Genomic DNA, 15,000 nt, shown 5'->3' on the forward strand with positions numbered 1-15,000 from the left:
GGTAGCAGTGCCCACCACTCCACCCTGGGCTTAACGACCAGGTCCACCTATACAAGGTAGCAGTGCCCACCACTCCACCCTGGACTTAACGACCAGGTCCACCTATACAAGGCAGCAGTGCCCACCACTCCACCCTGGACTTAACGACCAGGTCCACCTATACAAGGCAGCAGTGCCCACCACTCCACCCTGGACTTAACGACCAGGTCCACCTATACAAGGTATCAGTGCCCACCACTCCACCCTGGACTTAACGACCAGGTCCACCTATACAAGGTAGCAGTGCCCACCACTCCACCCTGGACTTAACGACCAGGTCCACCTATACAAGGCAGCAGTGCCCACCACTCCACCCTGGACTTAACGACCAGGTCCACCTATACAAGGCAGCAGTGCCAACCACTCCACCCTGGACTTAACGACCAGGTCCACATACAGTGCCTTGCGAAAGTATTCGGCCCCCTTGAACTTTGCGACCTTTTGCCACATTTCAGGCTTCAAACATAAAGATATAAAACTGTATTTTTTTGTGAAGAATCAACAACAAGTGGGACACAATCATGAAGTGGAACGACATTTATTGGATATTTCAAACTTTTTTAACAAATCAAAAAATGAAAAATTGGGCGTGCAAAATTATTCAGCCCCTTTACTTTCAGTGCAGCAAACTCTCTCCAGAAGTTCAGTGAGGATCTCTGAATGATCCAATGTTGACCTAAATGACTAATGATGATAAATACAATCCACCTGTGTGTAATCAAGTCTCCGTATAAATGCACCTGCACTGTGATAGTCTCAGAGGTCCGTTAAAAGCGCAGAGAGCATCATGAAGAACAAGGAACACACCAGGCAGGTCCAAGATACTGTTGTGAAGAAGTTTAAAGCCGGATTTGGATACAAAAAGATTTCCCAAGCTTTAAACATCCCAAGGAGCACTGTGCAAGCGATAATATTGAAATGGAAGGAGTATCAGACCACTGCAAATCTACCAAGACCTGGCCGTCCCTCTAAACTTTCAGCTCATACAAGGAGAAGACTGATCAGAGATGCAGCCAAGAGGCCCATGATCACTCTGGATGAACTGCAGAGATCTACAGCTGAGGTGGGAGACTCTGTCCATAGGACAACAATCAGTTGTATATTGCACAAATCTGGCCTTTATGGAAGAGTGGCAAGAAGAAAGCCATTTCTTAAAGATATCCATAAAAAGTGTCGGTTAAAGTTTGCCACAAGCCACCTGGGAGACACACCAAACATGTGGAAGAAGGTGCTCTGGTCAGATGAAACCAAAATTGAACTTTTTGGCAACAATGCAAAATGTTATGTTTGGCGTAAAAGCAACACAGCTCATCACCCTGAACACACCATCCCCACTGTCAAATATGGTGGTGGCAGCATCATGGTTTGGGCCTGCTTTTCTTCAGCAGGGACAGGGAAGATGGTTAAAATTGATGGGAAGATGGATGGAGCCAAATACAGGACCATTCTGGAAGAAAACCTGATGGAGTCTGCAAAAGACCTGAGACTGGGACGGAGATTTGTCTTCCAACAAGACAATGATCCAAAACATAAAGCAAAATCTACAATGGAATGGTTAAAAAATAATCATATCCAGGTGATTATGAATGGCCAAGTCAAAGTCCAGACCTGAATCCAATCGAGAATCTGTGGAAAGAACTGAAAACTGCTGTTCACAAATGCTCTCCATCCAACCTCACTGAGCTCGAGCTGTTTTGCAAGGAGGAATGGGAAAAAATGTCAGTCTCTCGATGTGCAAAACTGATAGAGACATACCCCAAGCGACTTACAGCTGTAATCGCAGCAAAATGTGACGCTACAAATGTTTTAACTTAAGGGGGCTGAAAAGTTTTGCATGCCCAATTTTTCATTTTTTGATTTGTTAAAAAAGTTTGAAATATCCAATAAATGTCGTTCCACTTCATGATTGTGTCCCACTTGTTGTTGATTCTTCACAAAAAAATACAGTTTTATATCTTTATGTTTGAAGCCTGAAATGTGGCAAAAGGTTGCAAAGTTCAAGGGGGCCGAATACTTTCGCAAGGCACTGTATACAAGGCAGCAGTGCCCATCTTCGTCCGGACCCTAAAGGACATCGCTCTCAAACGCAGCCCTTCACACAGGAGCAACAGATCACTAGACACACTGGCCAGACCTCCGAGACACTCTCCCAGACCCCCCCCCCCCCCACCCCGCGTAACAAAACACTGTGTTTTTGTTACGTGTTTGTTTGGTCTTGGGCTGAATAAAAAACCCTATTACGCATTCCTGCGTCTGTCTCCCTAATCCATTTATACCAACGTGACATGAAGGTGTAAACTTGGCAGTAGAACATCTTCACTGTATATTTAACCTCTCAGCTTCCCTATCAAATCTAAAAATGTAAAACGGGAAAATGAACAACAATGACAAATGGTTTGAAGAAGAATGCAAAATCCTAAGAAAGAAATTGAGAAAGCTGTCCAACCCAGAAAACCTGAGCCTACGCCTTCACTATGGTGAATCACTAAAACAATACAGAAATACACTACGGAAAAAGAAGGAACAGCACGTCAGAAATCAGCTCAATGTAAGTGAAGAATCCATAGACTCTAACCACTTCTGGGAAAATTGTAAAACACTAAACAAACAACAACACAAATAATTATCTATCCAAAATGGAGATGTATGGATAAACCACTTCTCCAATCTTTTGGCACTTGTTAGGGAAGATTCAGAATATATGTAAGATGTTTTTATATTCTTCAAATGGGTGTAAGTTACTTCTCATCAGAATGGTATTTTTGTATAATGCTGTGGCGAGGTTGCAGTTATCTGTTCTATGTCAAAACTAAGTTGCATGGGCCACAGAGAGGGGAGAGGTCAAAGCGTCATCATGTGTAAACATATCTTTTACTCCCTACCTTTTTCTAGTGGGGAAAGGAGGGTGGCAGTGTCTGGAATCATTCTCATGCTCCCTTTTATCTTAACCTATAGCCTCACTCTCCTCTCCGTGAGTTTGTATTTAGAGTGGATTGTATCTAAAGGACAATTTGATATATGCCTGTTGATATGGAGGATTGGTTTATGGTTCTGGGGTTTGGGAAAGGAGACAAAGCTGAACGATGAATTATGTCTATGCTGTCTGACTATGTGTGATCTTTGCTATAAAGGATCCCATTTTGCCATTGTGTGGGAACTCTCAACTACTGAACTGTTGAAAGTCAAAATGCTATAGAGCTTATATAATTAAAGATGGACTTTTAGAACTAACTCTGACTTGTGTGTATGGTTTGCTCCCATGATTTGGTAAATAGAGGAAATTTCCACGACACACTATAACAAAGATCAAAGAGCAAAGCATATACATGATGAAATACACATCTTAGAATCAACTATTAAAGACTACCAGAACCCACTACCAGAACCCACTACCAGAACCCAACTACAGGACAAAATAAAAACCCTCCAATCCAAAAAGGCCTGTGGTTTTGATGGTATTCTAAATGAAATGCTAAAATATACAGACAACACATTCCAATTGGCTATACTAAAACTCTTTAACATCATCCTTAGTTCTGGCATCTTCCCCAATATTTGGAACCAAAGACTGATCACCCCAATCCACAAAAGTGGAGACAAATTTGACACCAATAACTACTGTGGGATATGTGTCAACAGCAACCTTGGGAAAATCCTCTGCATTATCATTAACAGCAGACTCGTACATTTCTTCAGTAAAAACAATGTACTGAGCAAATGTCAAATTGGCTTTTTAACAAATTATCGTACAACCACACCCTAATTGACAAACAAACAAACAAATTATTCACATGCTTTGTTGATTTCAAAAAAGCCTTCGACTTAACTTGACATGAGGGTCTGCTATTCAAATGGATGGAAAGTGGTGTTGGGGGAAAAACACACAACATTATAAAATATGAACACAAACAAGTGTGCGGTTAAAATTGGCAAAAAAGGGCACTAGAACAGTCTGCAACACCCGGCCTCACCCTACTAGTATCTGAAGCCTGGTCTCACCCTACTAGTATCTGAAGCCTGGTCTCACCCTACTAGTATCTGAAGCCTGGTCTCACCCTACTAGTATCTGAAGCCTGGTCTCACCCTACTAGTATCTGAAGCCTGGTCTCACCCTACTAGTATCTGAAGCCCGGTCTCACCCTACTAGTATCTGAAGCCCGGTCTCACCCTACTAGTATCTGAAGCCCGGTCTCACCCTACTAGTATCTGAAGCCCGGTCTCACCCTACTAGTATCTGAAGCCCGGTCTCACCCTACTAGTATCTGAAGCCTGGTCTCACCCTACTAGTATCTGAAGCCCGGTCTCACCCTACTAGTATCTGAAGCCCGGTCTCACCCTACTAGTATCTGAAGCCCGGTCTCACCCTTCTAGTATCTGAAGCCCGGTCTCACCCTACTAGTATCTGAAGCCCGGTCTCACCCTACTAGTATCTGAAGCCCGGTCTCACCCTACTAGTATCTGAAGTCCGGCCTCACCCTACTAGTATCTGAAGTCAAATGTCTACTATTTGCTGATGATCTGGTGCTTCTGTCACCAACCAAGGAGGGCCTATCGCAGCACCTAGATTTTCTGCACAGATTCTGCCAGACCTGGGCCCTGACAGTAAATCAAAGTATGACCAAAATAATGGTGTTCCAAAAAAGGTCTAGTTGCTAGGACCACAAATTCCATCTACACACCATTGCCCTAGTGCACACACAACTATAGATACAGTGGTTCCTCCTTTAAAAGTTGCGAGCTGGCACCGCGGGACTTAGAAGTACCCTGTGTCACAGCTTCATTGCTCCAGACCACCAGGAGAGGGAGTTTGAGCAGTCATTATGCATTTGGGTCCCAAGGTTTTTATATGACCAATCATATCGAATGGTTCCAACGCCAAATTTTGACGCGAGCCAGCCGTGCCCGGTGGTGTTCTTCAACAAAGATGGCTGGCAAGACATTACGGTGGAACCAGATGTAAGTAGTTGTAATGTCAAGCAAAACATTTGCAATTGAGATGAATATATTTTTTGGTCATAAAGTTAATTTCTACTTAGCAAGTTATCTGACTAGCTAACATTAACCAGCTAGCTGGTGTTAAGATAATTCATTTGTAATTTGTGTTGTTTCATGTTTTAGGGACTCCTGAGAAAACAAGCAAACCAGGCTGTCTTCTTGTGACACAGTGGATGTAAAGAATCTAGTTACCTAAAGCATTTACTGAACAAGTAATGTACAGTTGTCTAAGCTTGCCTTGCAATGCAGCTGGAGTAACATAGCTAGCTAACTATTTATTTGCTTATTGTGTAGTGGAGGATAAAAATAACTGTATGCCTTTATTGTGCCAAGGATGCAAGTCCTATGTACTGTAGTTATTACCACGCATGAGATGCCCACATTGTAGCCTGTACATTGAATATATTCACTGATCATGTACTCTTCCTTGGCAAATAAAGGTGTGGTTCAGGTATGAATCTCAGACATTCTTCTTCAGTTATATCAAACTCCATTATTTGAATGACTCTGTGTCTGCACGTATGTATTACAGATATACACTTCAACAGTGTTTACCACTCCTGCTCCCGGGACATCAATGATTACACATTGTAACTATGCAATAGACTAGAAACATGATTGATTTGTAATTCATATATACAGAAACAAAAACAATGGATATTTAACTCCCTTCATCTGCATTAATCTGAGGACAGAGGACAGTATTTCAATGAGATACTTCATTTCAACCAGTGGAGAATGTGAAACACTTTATTGAGAGAAGTTCATTATCCAGGTGTTATAAATGCATACATGCATTATAATTATGCTAATTGGTAATATTATATTATAAATACAAGTTCAATCTGTACTTCAATGCACATATTGTGAGCATTATAAAATGAGGAAGAAAGACAAAGTGGGGAGAGAGGTGTAGAAAACAGAAAGGGAAAGAGGTAAGAACAGCGACAGACAGCATATGATTCATGAATTACAGTGCTACCCTAATATTCTCTCAGTTCATCACAATTGCGGTGTCTCCTAACCAGCCTTGGGCTCCCAGTTGGCCCGAAGGTTATCTTAAGATGACGGGACTGGCTTCCTCTCTCACATCAAAACATACCTGCAGATGAGTGACAGATGGATAGAGAGAGAGCAAGATTAAGAATTGAATTTTTATATTTTAACACGGTTAGTCATCATAATCAGGAGGTGAAATGCAAAACTGACCTTGGATCATTAACTCTGGGACTACTACATCTCTGTCTGTATTTCAATGTAAAGCATCTCTTTAATAATACTTCCTGTTGACCCGACCAAGTGACCTCTCACCTATGACCATGCAGTGACCTCTGTGTCAGCCAGTTCAGATGCGGGAGGGGTTCACCAAAACAGCTGATATAACCTAGAGGATTTAGGGAGAAGGGGGAGAGGGATGAAGTGAAGAGAGACTGTTATTGTGTGTGGTGTCACCTGGAGTCCCAGGCTACAGAGTACTTTATGCTGAAAAACAGACACATGAGGACAACCAATAGAAGATAATGTCAATAGAAGATACTGTATGTGACGCAGACACCTATCGGAGTGTACCTGAAACATTTTACTATAGAGGGCTGTGTCTCACCACTTGGTTATTGCGAGGCTAACCCCCAGGGAAATAATGACATAGCAGCAACAGATAGTCCAGTGAAAATGTCTGTGTTAATGTGGTGTAAATCTGAAAATTAGCAGCTGACATCTTAAGGGTTTTTAAATTAATGCATGTGAGACAGGTTCCGTGTACAACAAGACAGGCAGAGATAGAGAAGAATAACACAGAACAGTTTAATTACCTCGGGTTATGGACACTTTTGCCTGTTCCTCACACAGTGAACATCTGGCAATATCTAGATTTTCAACCCCTTGATCAACTCGCTCTCTGAAAGTAAAGAAAACAGCTTATTTTTTTATAGAAGTGAAAATAATAACTAAGATATGACCATTCAATCTAAAGCAGCATATGCCACTTTTAGGATATGTAAATACAGTCCAGTGCTGCTTACCTGAGATGCCATCTTCGTAGGTGTCCGCTTTCACTTCCTTTGTGTCGGAAAGAAGTTGCTTTCAGAACAATTATTTTGGATGGAAAATAAAAAAGGTTTTGCTCTCAACAAAAAGACACAAATGTACCTCCATAGCATATAACAATTTGCCTGTGAATAACCACACCTTCATACAAACGTGCTACCGTATGCAGAATTCTTGATGCACAACCGAAGATGCTGCCATATCCTGCCAGCACGCCCACAAGCGAGCCACTCAGGAGCAGAATGATGACACATGGAAGAGGGACAGGAATGAGATGGGAACAACAATTTGTTGTAAGTTGGGGAAGGGGGCTAATAGCGGAACAATAGACTATTCAACCTTTACTAAAGAATAGTGTAATTGCCGAGCTAGGTGTGGAAAACCACCCTCCTATCACAGACCAGGTTTGCCCTAACAACCAAGGGTTAGCCTGCTATTCAATGTAGTAAAGTAATGCCTTTTCAAGTAAGTTACCTTACACATTATGTTGGCTGACAATTTGTTAGCTACGCTGTCCTTACAAACCACATAGCATATCATTACAGCAGTATGTACCGGTATGTTATCTAGCTTCCTAACGTTAGTAGTTGTACATAAACTTGCCAGTATATTAACTATAGGTTATCTAACTACCCAACGTTTATTGACTTGATCATTCCCGTCATTCTTAGCTTAGCTAAATGGTATAGTCGTTGTGCTTTCTCAATGGACATTCAGGTGCTTTTCGTAAATTCGCTCTGGCTATCTATAGGCTAGACAATAGAACGAGTCAAAATTCACCCAAGGTTGAAAAGTGGCTTAAAGAACATTGGCTAAACTGGAACACTAGCACGATGTCACACCCTGGTTCTTAGTATTTTGTGTTTTCTTTATTATTTTGGTCAGGCCAGGGTGTGACATGGGTTTATTTATGTGGTGTGTTTTGTCTTGGGGTTTTCGTAGGTATTGGGATTGTGGCTTAGTGGGGTTCTCTAGCAAAGTCTATGGCTGTCTGGAGTGGTTCTCAATCAGAGGCAGGTGTTTATCGTTGTCTCTGATTGGGAACCATATTTAGGCAGCCATATTCTTTGAGTGTTTCGTGGGTGATTGTTCCTGTCTCTGTGTTTGTTGTCACCAGATAGGCTGTAAAGGGTTTCACGTTACGTTTGTTGTTTTTGTATTGTTTGTTTTTTCGTCTTCATTAAACATGTTTCAAGAATACCAGGCTGCATTTTGGTCCGACTCTACTTCACCCGAAGAAAACCTGTAACACACGGGCCCATAGCAAATTAATGGAGTTGAATGTTCGCAGAGCCTGTTTTGACTGGAGTGATGCTTAGAATTCCATAAAAAAATGTAGCCATTTTTATTTTACTACTACAATCTGTTTGTCGGACGAAACTGGAAAAAACAACTTGTGTAGAAAGTAAACATCCGCACCTCGATGGTGTCAACTGTGCTTATGTCTGCGTAATGAAAAAGTAGGGAAGAAATTAAAACTTCTGACTATTTCTGGTCTAGCAATCGGTGACAAATGTCTCTCCATTAGAAAACAATGGGGGTAGTTCAGCGTTCCAAGGGCAAAAAGTATTTGGGGGCTAGCATTTGATGACAACTGAGCTAGCTGCCCAGGCTTACATAATTAGAAAGAGGAGATCCTCATAATTAAAATGACGTCCGCCAGAATGCTCAAATCAACCCTAGTCCTCGGCCCGAACGTCCAGAGTGCGCTCCGAGAGCGAAACGGACGGAATTTACAAACTAACAATCTGACAATGCTCTGAATTTATGAGCGTCATGTTGTACAGCTCCATATTTTCTGTTCCATCCGAACGGAAAACCAGAGGGTTTTTCATTTTTCATGGACTAGAAACAACATAAAATTAATCTAATTAATTAAGCAAGTACCAGTCAAAAGTTTGCACACACCTACTCCAGGATTTTTCTTTATTTTTACTATTTTCTACATTGTAGAATAATAGTGAAGACATCACAACTATTTTCCATTCCATCTTTGGAGGACTGAATAGGCTGGGGATGGTCAATGTCCATACCAAAGTTAGAAATGCTCTGCAGTGGGAGGTGATAGGTTGTCCTGCCCACATCATTCATAACACGGCCAGAACAGCTTTGGATATGATGTTGAGTACCTGCTCACAAAGATATTTGGATATTTTTATATTTTCACCGTCAGAGTAGAAAGACTGAAGAGCTTTTGTGAGTTTGTTGGCCAGGAGTACCATAACATTTTAGGACACAGCAATGTTCTCTGGCTGTCCATGCTCCCTGCTCTAGAAAGGGTGCTGAAAATGTATGTCTCATTGAAATCATTTTTTCTTTCTGAAGACAAATGCCCTGTTGTCCTGCAAACAATGTTCGAAGATCCACTGACTGAACTTTGGCTGGCCTTTGTCCATGGAAACTTGACCGTATTCAGTGACATGATCAAGATGCTTGAAGGCCAGGTGGAGTCAGCTGCAATTCTGAGAAACGTTGAGGCAAAATTGACTGCAAGACGTGATGACAACTTAATTCAGTTTTGGTCAGAGGACTTCTGAGAGAACTAGAGGAAAATGGAGCCATGTCTAAAGAGAGCTTTCTCAAAACATCCCAACCATTCTTCACTACGGCTGTGAACTACTTGCAAGCATGGGGAAAGCACATAGATCATCTAAAAGATTTACATGGTCTCCTTTTAAAAAGGCAACCTTAGCGTGAAGAGATCCAGAAGGCAGCAGGCACACTGCAGGAAAAATGCCCCAATGTGACCATCAATGAGGATGCATTGTGTGACGAGGTTACTGGCCTGCAAGAGTTCCTAAAGGGGGGATCACTTGAAGAAGACATCTGAGACACCGCTTAGTCAGAGATGGAGCACGGTGGTTACCCACTTCAAAGATAATGACATCCTACACAGGAGGCTGAAATTCGGCTTGTCACCAAAAGAACTCACAAACATCTACAGATGCACAATCGAGAGCATCCTGTCGGGCTGTATCACCGTCTGGTACGGCAACTGCTCCGCCCACAACCGTAAGGCTCTCCAGAGGGTAGTGAGGTCTGCACAACGCATCACCAGGGGGCAAACTATCTGCCCTCCAGGACACCTACACCACCCGATGTCACAGGAAGGCCATAAAGATCATCAAGGACAACAACCACCCGAGCCACTGCCTGTTCACCCCGCTATCATCCTGAAGGCGAGGTCAGTACAGGTGCATCAAAGCTGGGACTGAGAGACTGAAAAACAGCTTCTATCTCAAGGCCATCAGACTGTTAAACAGCCACCACTAACATTGAGTGGCTGCTGCCAATACACTGACTCAACTCCAGCCACTTTAATAATGGGAATTGATGGGAAATGATGTAAAATATATCACTAGCCACTTTAAACAATGCTACCTAATATAATGTTTACGTACCCTACATTATTCATCTCATATGTATACGTATATACTGTACTCTATATCATCTACTGCATCTTTATGTAATACATGTATCACTAGCCACTTTAACTATGCCACTTTGTTTACATACTCATCTCATATGTATATACTGTACTCAATGCCATCTACTGTATCTTGCCTATGCCACTCTGTACCATCACTCATTCATATATCTTTATGTACATATTCTTTATCTCCTGACACTTGTGTCTATAAGGTAGTAGTTTTGGAATTGTTAGCTAGATTACTTGTTGGTTATTACTGCATTGTCGGAACTAGAAGCACAAGCATTTCGCTACACTTGCATTAACATCTGCTAACCATGTGTATGTGACAAATAAAATTTGATTTGATTTGATAACCTGGCTTGATTAGCGTATGTTGTCATGTGCTTACCTGGAAGTAATGCACCAGTAGAGAGAGTGTTCTCCCAAATGAATGATATATGGACAGCAGCAAGAAAAAGGTTCACTGTTCCTACCACCAAGGCCATGCTCATTGTGAAGACAAACTTCAACCTCCCCTGCCAGGAGTTCATGGAGAAGCTGGCCAAAGACAGAGCAATCCTGAAGAAAATACATTCTTCTGAGAAAATATATAGATTAGGTTGGTTTAAGTATATTATGTAATTACCAATCTCATCATCATCTTACTTCTTTATTATTTTGTTAAGTATTTCACACATACTATTGTCTCTGTTTTTTTTCCAATTTTACTCATGTTCTCTTCTGCTCGTATTCTACCCAGACTACCAGGACCACTGAATGGCTGTTCAGATCAGTTCTACCAAGACTAGCAGGACCACTGAATGGCTGTTCAGATCAGTTCTACCCAGACTACCAGGACCACTGAATGTCTGTTCAGATCAGTTCTACCCAGACTACCAGGACCTCTGAATGGCTGTTCAGATCAGTTCTACCCAGACTACCAGGACCACTGAATGGCTGTTCAGATCAGCTCTACCAAGACTAGCAGGACCACTGAATGGCTGTTCAGATCAGTTCTACCCAGACTACCAGGACCACTGAATGGCTGTTCAGATCAGTTCTACCAAGACTAGCAGGACCACTGAATGGCTGTTCAGATCAGTTCTACCCAGACTACCAGGACCACTGAATGGCTGTTCAGATCAGTTCTACCCAGACTACCAGGACCACTGAATGGCTGTTCAGATCAGTTCTACCAAGACTAGCAGGACCACTGAATGGCTGTTCAGATCAGTTCTACCCAGACTACCAGGACCACTGAATGGCTGTTCAGATCAGTTCTACCCAGACTACCAGGACCACTGAATGGCTGTTCAGATCAGTTCTACCCAGACTACCAGGACCACTGAATGGCTGTTCAGATTGGACAGTTCTGTCTTGTCTATAGTGTTTCTGTAGTATAGTTGTTTTCTCTGTCACAGTGGGCCTGTTAGACTAAATACATGAAACTGGAATTGTCCCCCTTTGTTAATTCATAGATAATAACATTGGATATTTTAATTATATATTGATATTATATATAATAGATAATAACATTGGATATTTTAATTATATATTGACCACGGAACTGGAAATGTCCCTAGTTTTCATTTCAGAAATCTGGTCACCTTCCTAGAAAAGCTGAACCAAGTTGAATTCTTCCCAACGGGTCGATACAGCTGTAATTGAGACACAGACATGGCTTCCCCTGTGCTGGTGGAGTCTCCTCCTTATCTCTAAACATTGCATCATTCTTGCTAAGCAGGGAACTGAGTGATATGAGCCTTCAACGGTTCTTCCCCTTATCAGTATTGTCTTGTCACATGCGATTGTTGTCCCTGCACTCAGCCTCTCCCAAACTTCATTATGCCCCCCCCCCCCCCCATGTCTCTTTTGTGACTAATGTTCCTATACTTCTGAGAATAACAATGTTCCAAGTTTAACCACGAATCCAAAAATGCCATCAAAAGGAACATAAAATTCAACATACCAAATAGGATCTGACTAAAAATACTTGAATCAGTTATAGAACCCATTTCCCTTTATGGTTGTGAGGTCTGGGGTCCACTCACTAACCAAGAATTCACAAAATGGGACAAACACCAAATTGAGACTCTGCATGCAGAATTCTGCAAAAAATATCCCTGTGTACAACGTAAAACATCAAATAATCCATGCAGAGCAGAATTAGACCGTTACTCACTAATTATCAACATCCAGAAAAAAAGGTGTTAATTAAAACTTGTTATGGCTGCAGGGGCAGTATTGAGTAGCTTGGATGAAAATCTGAGGTTTGTAGTTTTTGAACTCAGCCCTATTGAATACACAGTGGGATATTGGTTATGTTGCACTTCCTATGGCTTCCACTAGATGTCAACCGTCTTTAGAAACTTGAATGAGGCTTCTACTGTGATGTGGGGCTGGATGAGAGCTCTTTGAGTCAGTGGTCTGGCAGAGAGCCAAGTCCTGGTCACACGCATTTCACATGCGACCTGCGACCTAGCGACCTGCGTTCCATGGCTTTTCTACAGAATATGGAATTCTCCGGTTCTCCTAAAGATTGATTCTATACTTAGTTTGAAATGTTTCTACGACCTGTAATATAACTTTTTGAACTTTTCGTCCGACATTCGGCAGGACCTGCACGAGCGTTTGGATTTGTGTACTAAACGCCCTAACAAAAGTAACTACTTGAACATAAATAATGGACATTATCGAACAAATCAAACATGTGGAGAGATGTGGAGCAGAGAGAGATGGATGAGAGAGAGATGAAGGAGAGAGATGGAGGAGAGACGGATGAGAGAGATGGGTGAGAGAGAGATGAAGGAGAGAGATGAAGGAGAGAGACATGGAGGAGAGAGAGATGGAGGAGAGAGATGGAGGAGGAGAGAGGTGGAGGAGAGATGAATGAGAGATGGATGAGAGATGAAGGAGAGAGACATGGAGGAGAGAGATGGAGGAGGAGAGAGGTGGAGGAGAGATGAATGAGAGATGGATGAGAGATGAAGGAGAGAGAGATGGAGGAGAGAGATGGAGGAGGAGAGAGGTGAAGGAGAGATGAATGAGAGATGGATGAGAGATGGAGGAGAGAGATGGAGAAGATAGATGGAGGAGAGAGATGGAGGAGAGAGGGTTGAAGGAGAGAGATGGAGTAGAGAGATGGAGGAGAGAGGTGGAGAGAGATGGAGGAGAGAGATGGACGAGAGAGATGGATGAGAGAGATGGACGAGAGAGATGGACGAGAGAGATAGACGAGAGAGATAGACGAGAGAGGGAGAGATGGAGGAGAGAGATGGACGAGAGAGGGAGAGATGGAGGAGAGAGATGGACGAGAGAGGGAGAGATGGAGGAGAGAGATGGACGAGAGAGGGAGAGATGGACGAGAGAGATGGACGAGAGAGGGAGAGATGGGGGACAGATAAGATGGGAAAGATGAAGGAAAGATGACAGTGTGATTGGCTCGTTACCTGACAACACGTGGAGAGAGAGAGGAGAGACAGGAATGATAGGAGAGGAGAGAGGGATGAGAGGACAGAGGAAGGATAGGAGAGGAGAGAGAGAGGAGAGACAGAGAAATGATAGGAGAGGAGAGAGAGGAGAGACAGAGGAATGATAGGAGAGGAGAGACAGAGGAATGATAGGAGAGGAGAGAGGGATGAGAGGACAGAGGAAGGAGATTTAAAGAGAGGCTGGTTACCTGACACCACCTGGAGAGAGAGAGGAGAGACAGAGGAATGATAGGAGAGGAGCGAGAGAGGAGAGACAGAGGAAGGATAGGAGAGGAGAGAGAGAGGAGAGACAGAGGAATGATAGGAGAGGAGAGAGAGATGAGAGACAGAGGAATGATAGGAGAGGAGAGAGAGAGGAGAGACAGAGAGGAGAGACAGAGGAATGATAGGAGAGGAGAGAGAGGAGAGACAGAGGAGGGAGATGAAAACAGAGGCTGGTTACCTGTGTCTCAGGTATAATGGGCTTGTCCCTGGGTCTAGAGGAGAACAGCGATGACAGGGGTGAGGCGATGACCACAGGGTCAGGTCGGAGGAAGCCACTGAGGTCACATCCTGGGATGGTGTTCTCCTCAGTCTTCATCGCCAGCGTATCCATTGCATAAAAACGACCCCATGGTAACCACACCGTGCGGTCTTGCGTGATGAACGGAGCACGCTCAAACCTCAGGGTCAACGAGCCACCGCCATTTGCTAGCAGGTCAAACCTGGAGACAGAATCAGAAACGCTGTAGGATTAGTTACTATGTACCGTGTGTGTATGTGTGTGTGTGTGTGTGTATATGTGTGTGTGTGTGTGTGTTCCATCCTGGCGTGTGTGTGTGTGTGTGTGTGTGTGTGTGTGTGTGGTACGTACGTTCCATCCTGGCGTGTGAGTGTGTATCCATAGTGTGGGTAATTGATGAAGGAAACATTGACTCCCACCAGGGGAGTACCATCTGTAGTTAACACCTGACCTCGGATCAGAGACGCCAAGCTGAGAGACAGAGAGAGAGAGCGAGAGAGAGAGAGAGAGAGCGA

At 43.0% G+C, this 15,000-nt stretch overlaps 1 protein-coding gene across 1 annotated transcript in view; it reads right to left on the bottom strand.

Moving 5' to 3' along the window:
* LOC110504379 (teneurin-2) overlaps positions 1-15,000 on the bottom strand; it is a 172,639-nt gene that overhangs the window by 41,341 nt on the left and 116,298 nt on the right. Inside the window, 2 exon segments of the mRNA XM_090221544.1 lie at positions 14,426-14,687; positions 14,837-14,956. Coding sequence (XP_090077670.1) covers positions 14,426-14,687; positions 14,837-14,956 — 382 coding nt within the window.

The sequence above is a fragment of the Oncorhynchus mykiss genome, chromosome 25, assembly GCF_057628025.1.
Source record: "Oncorhynchus mykiss isolate SJ-2025 chromosome 25, ASM5762802v1, whole genome shotgun sequence".
NCBI lineage: Eukaryota > Metazoa > Chordata > Actinopteri > Salmoniformes > Salmonidae > Oncorhynchus > Oncorhynchus mykiss.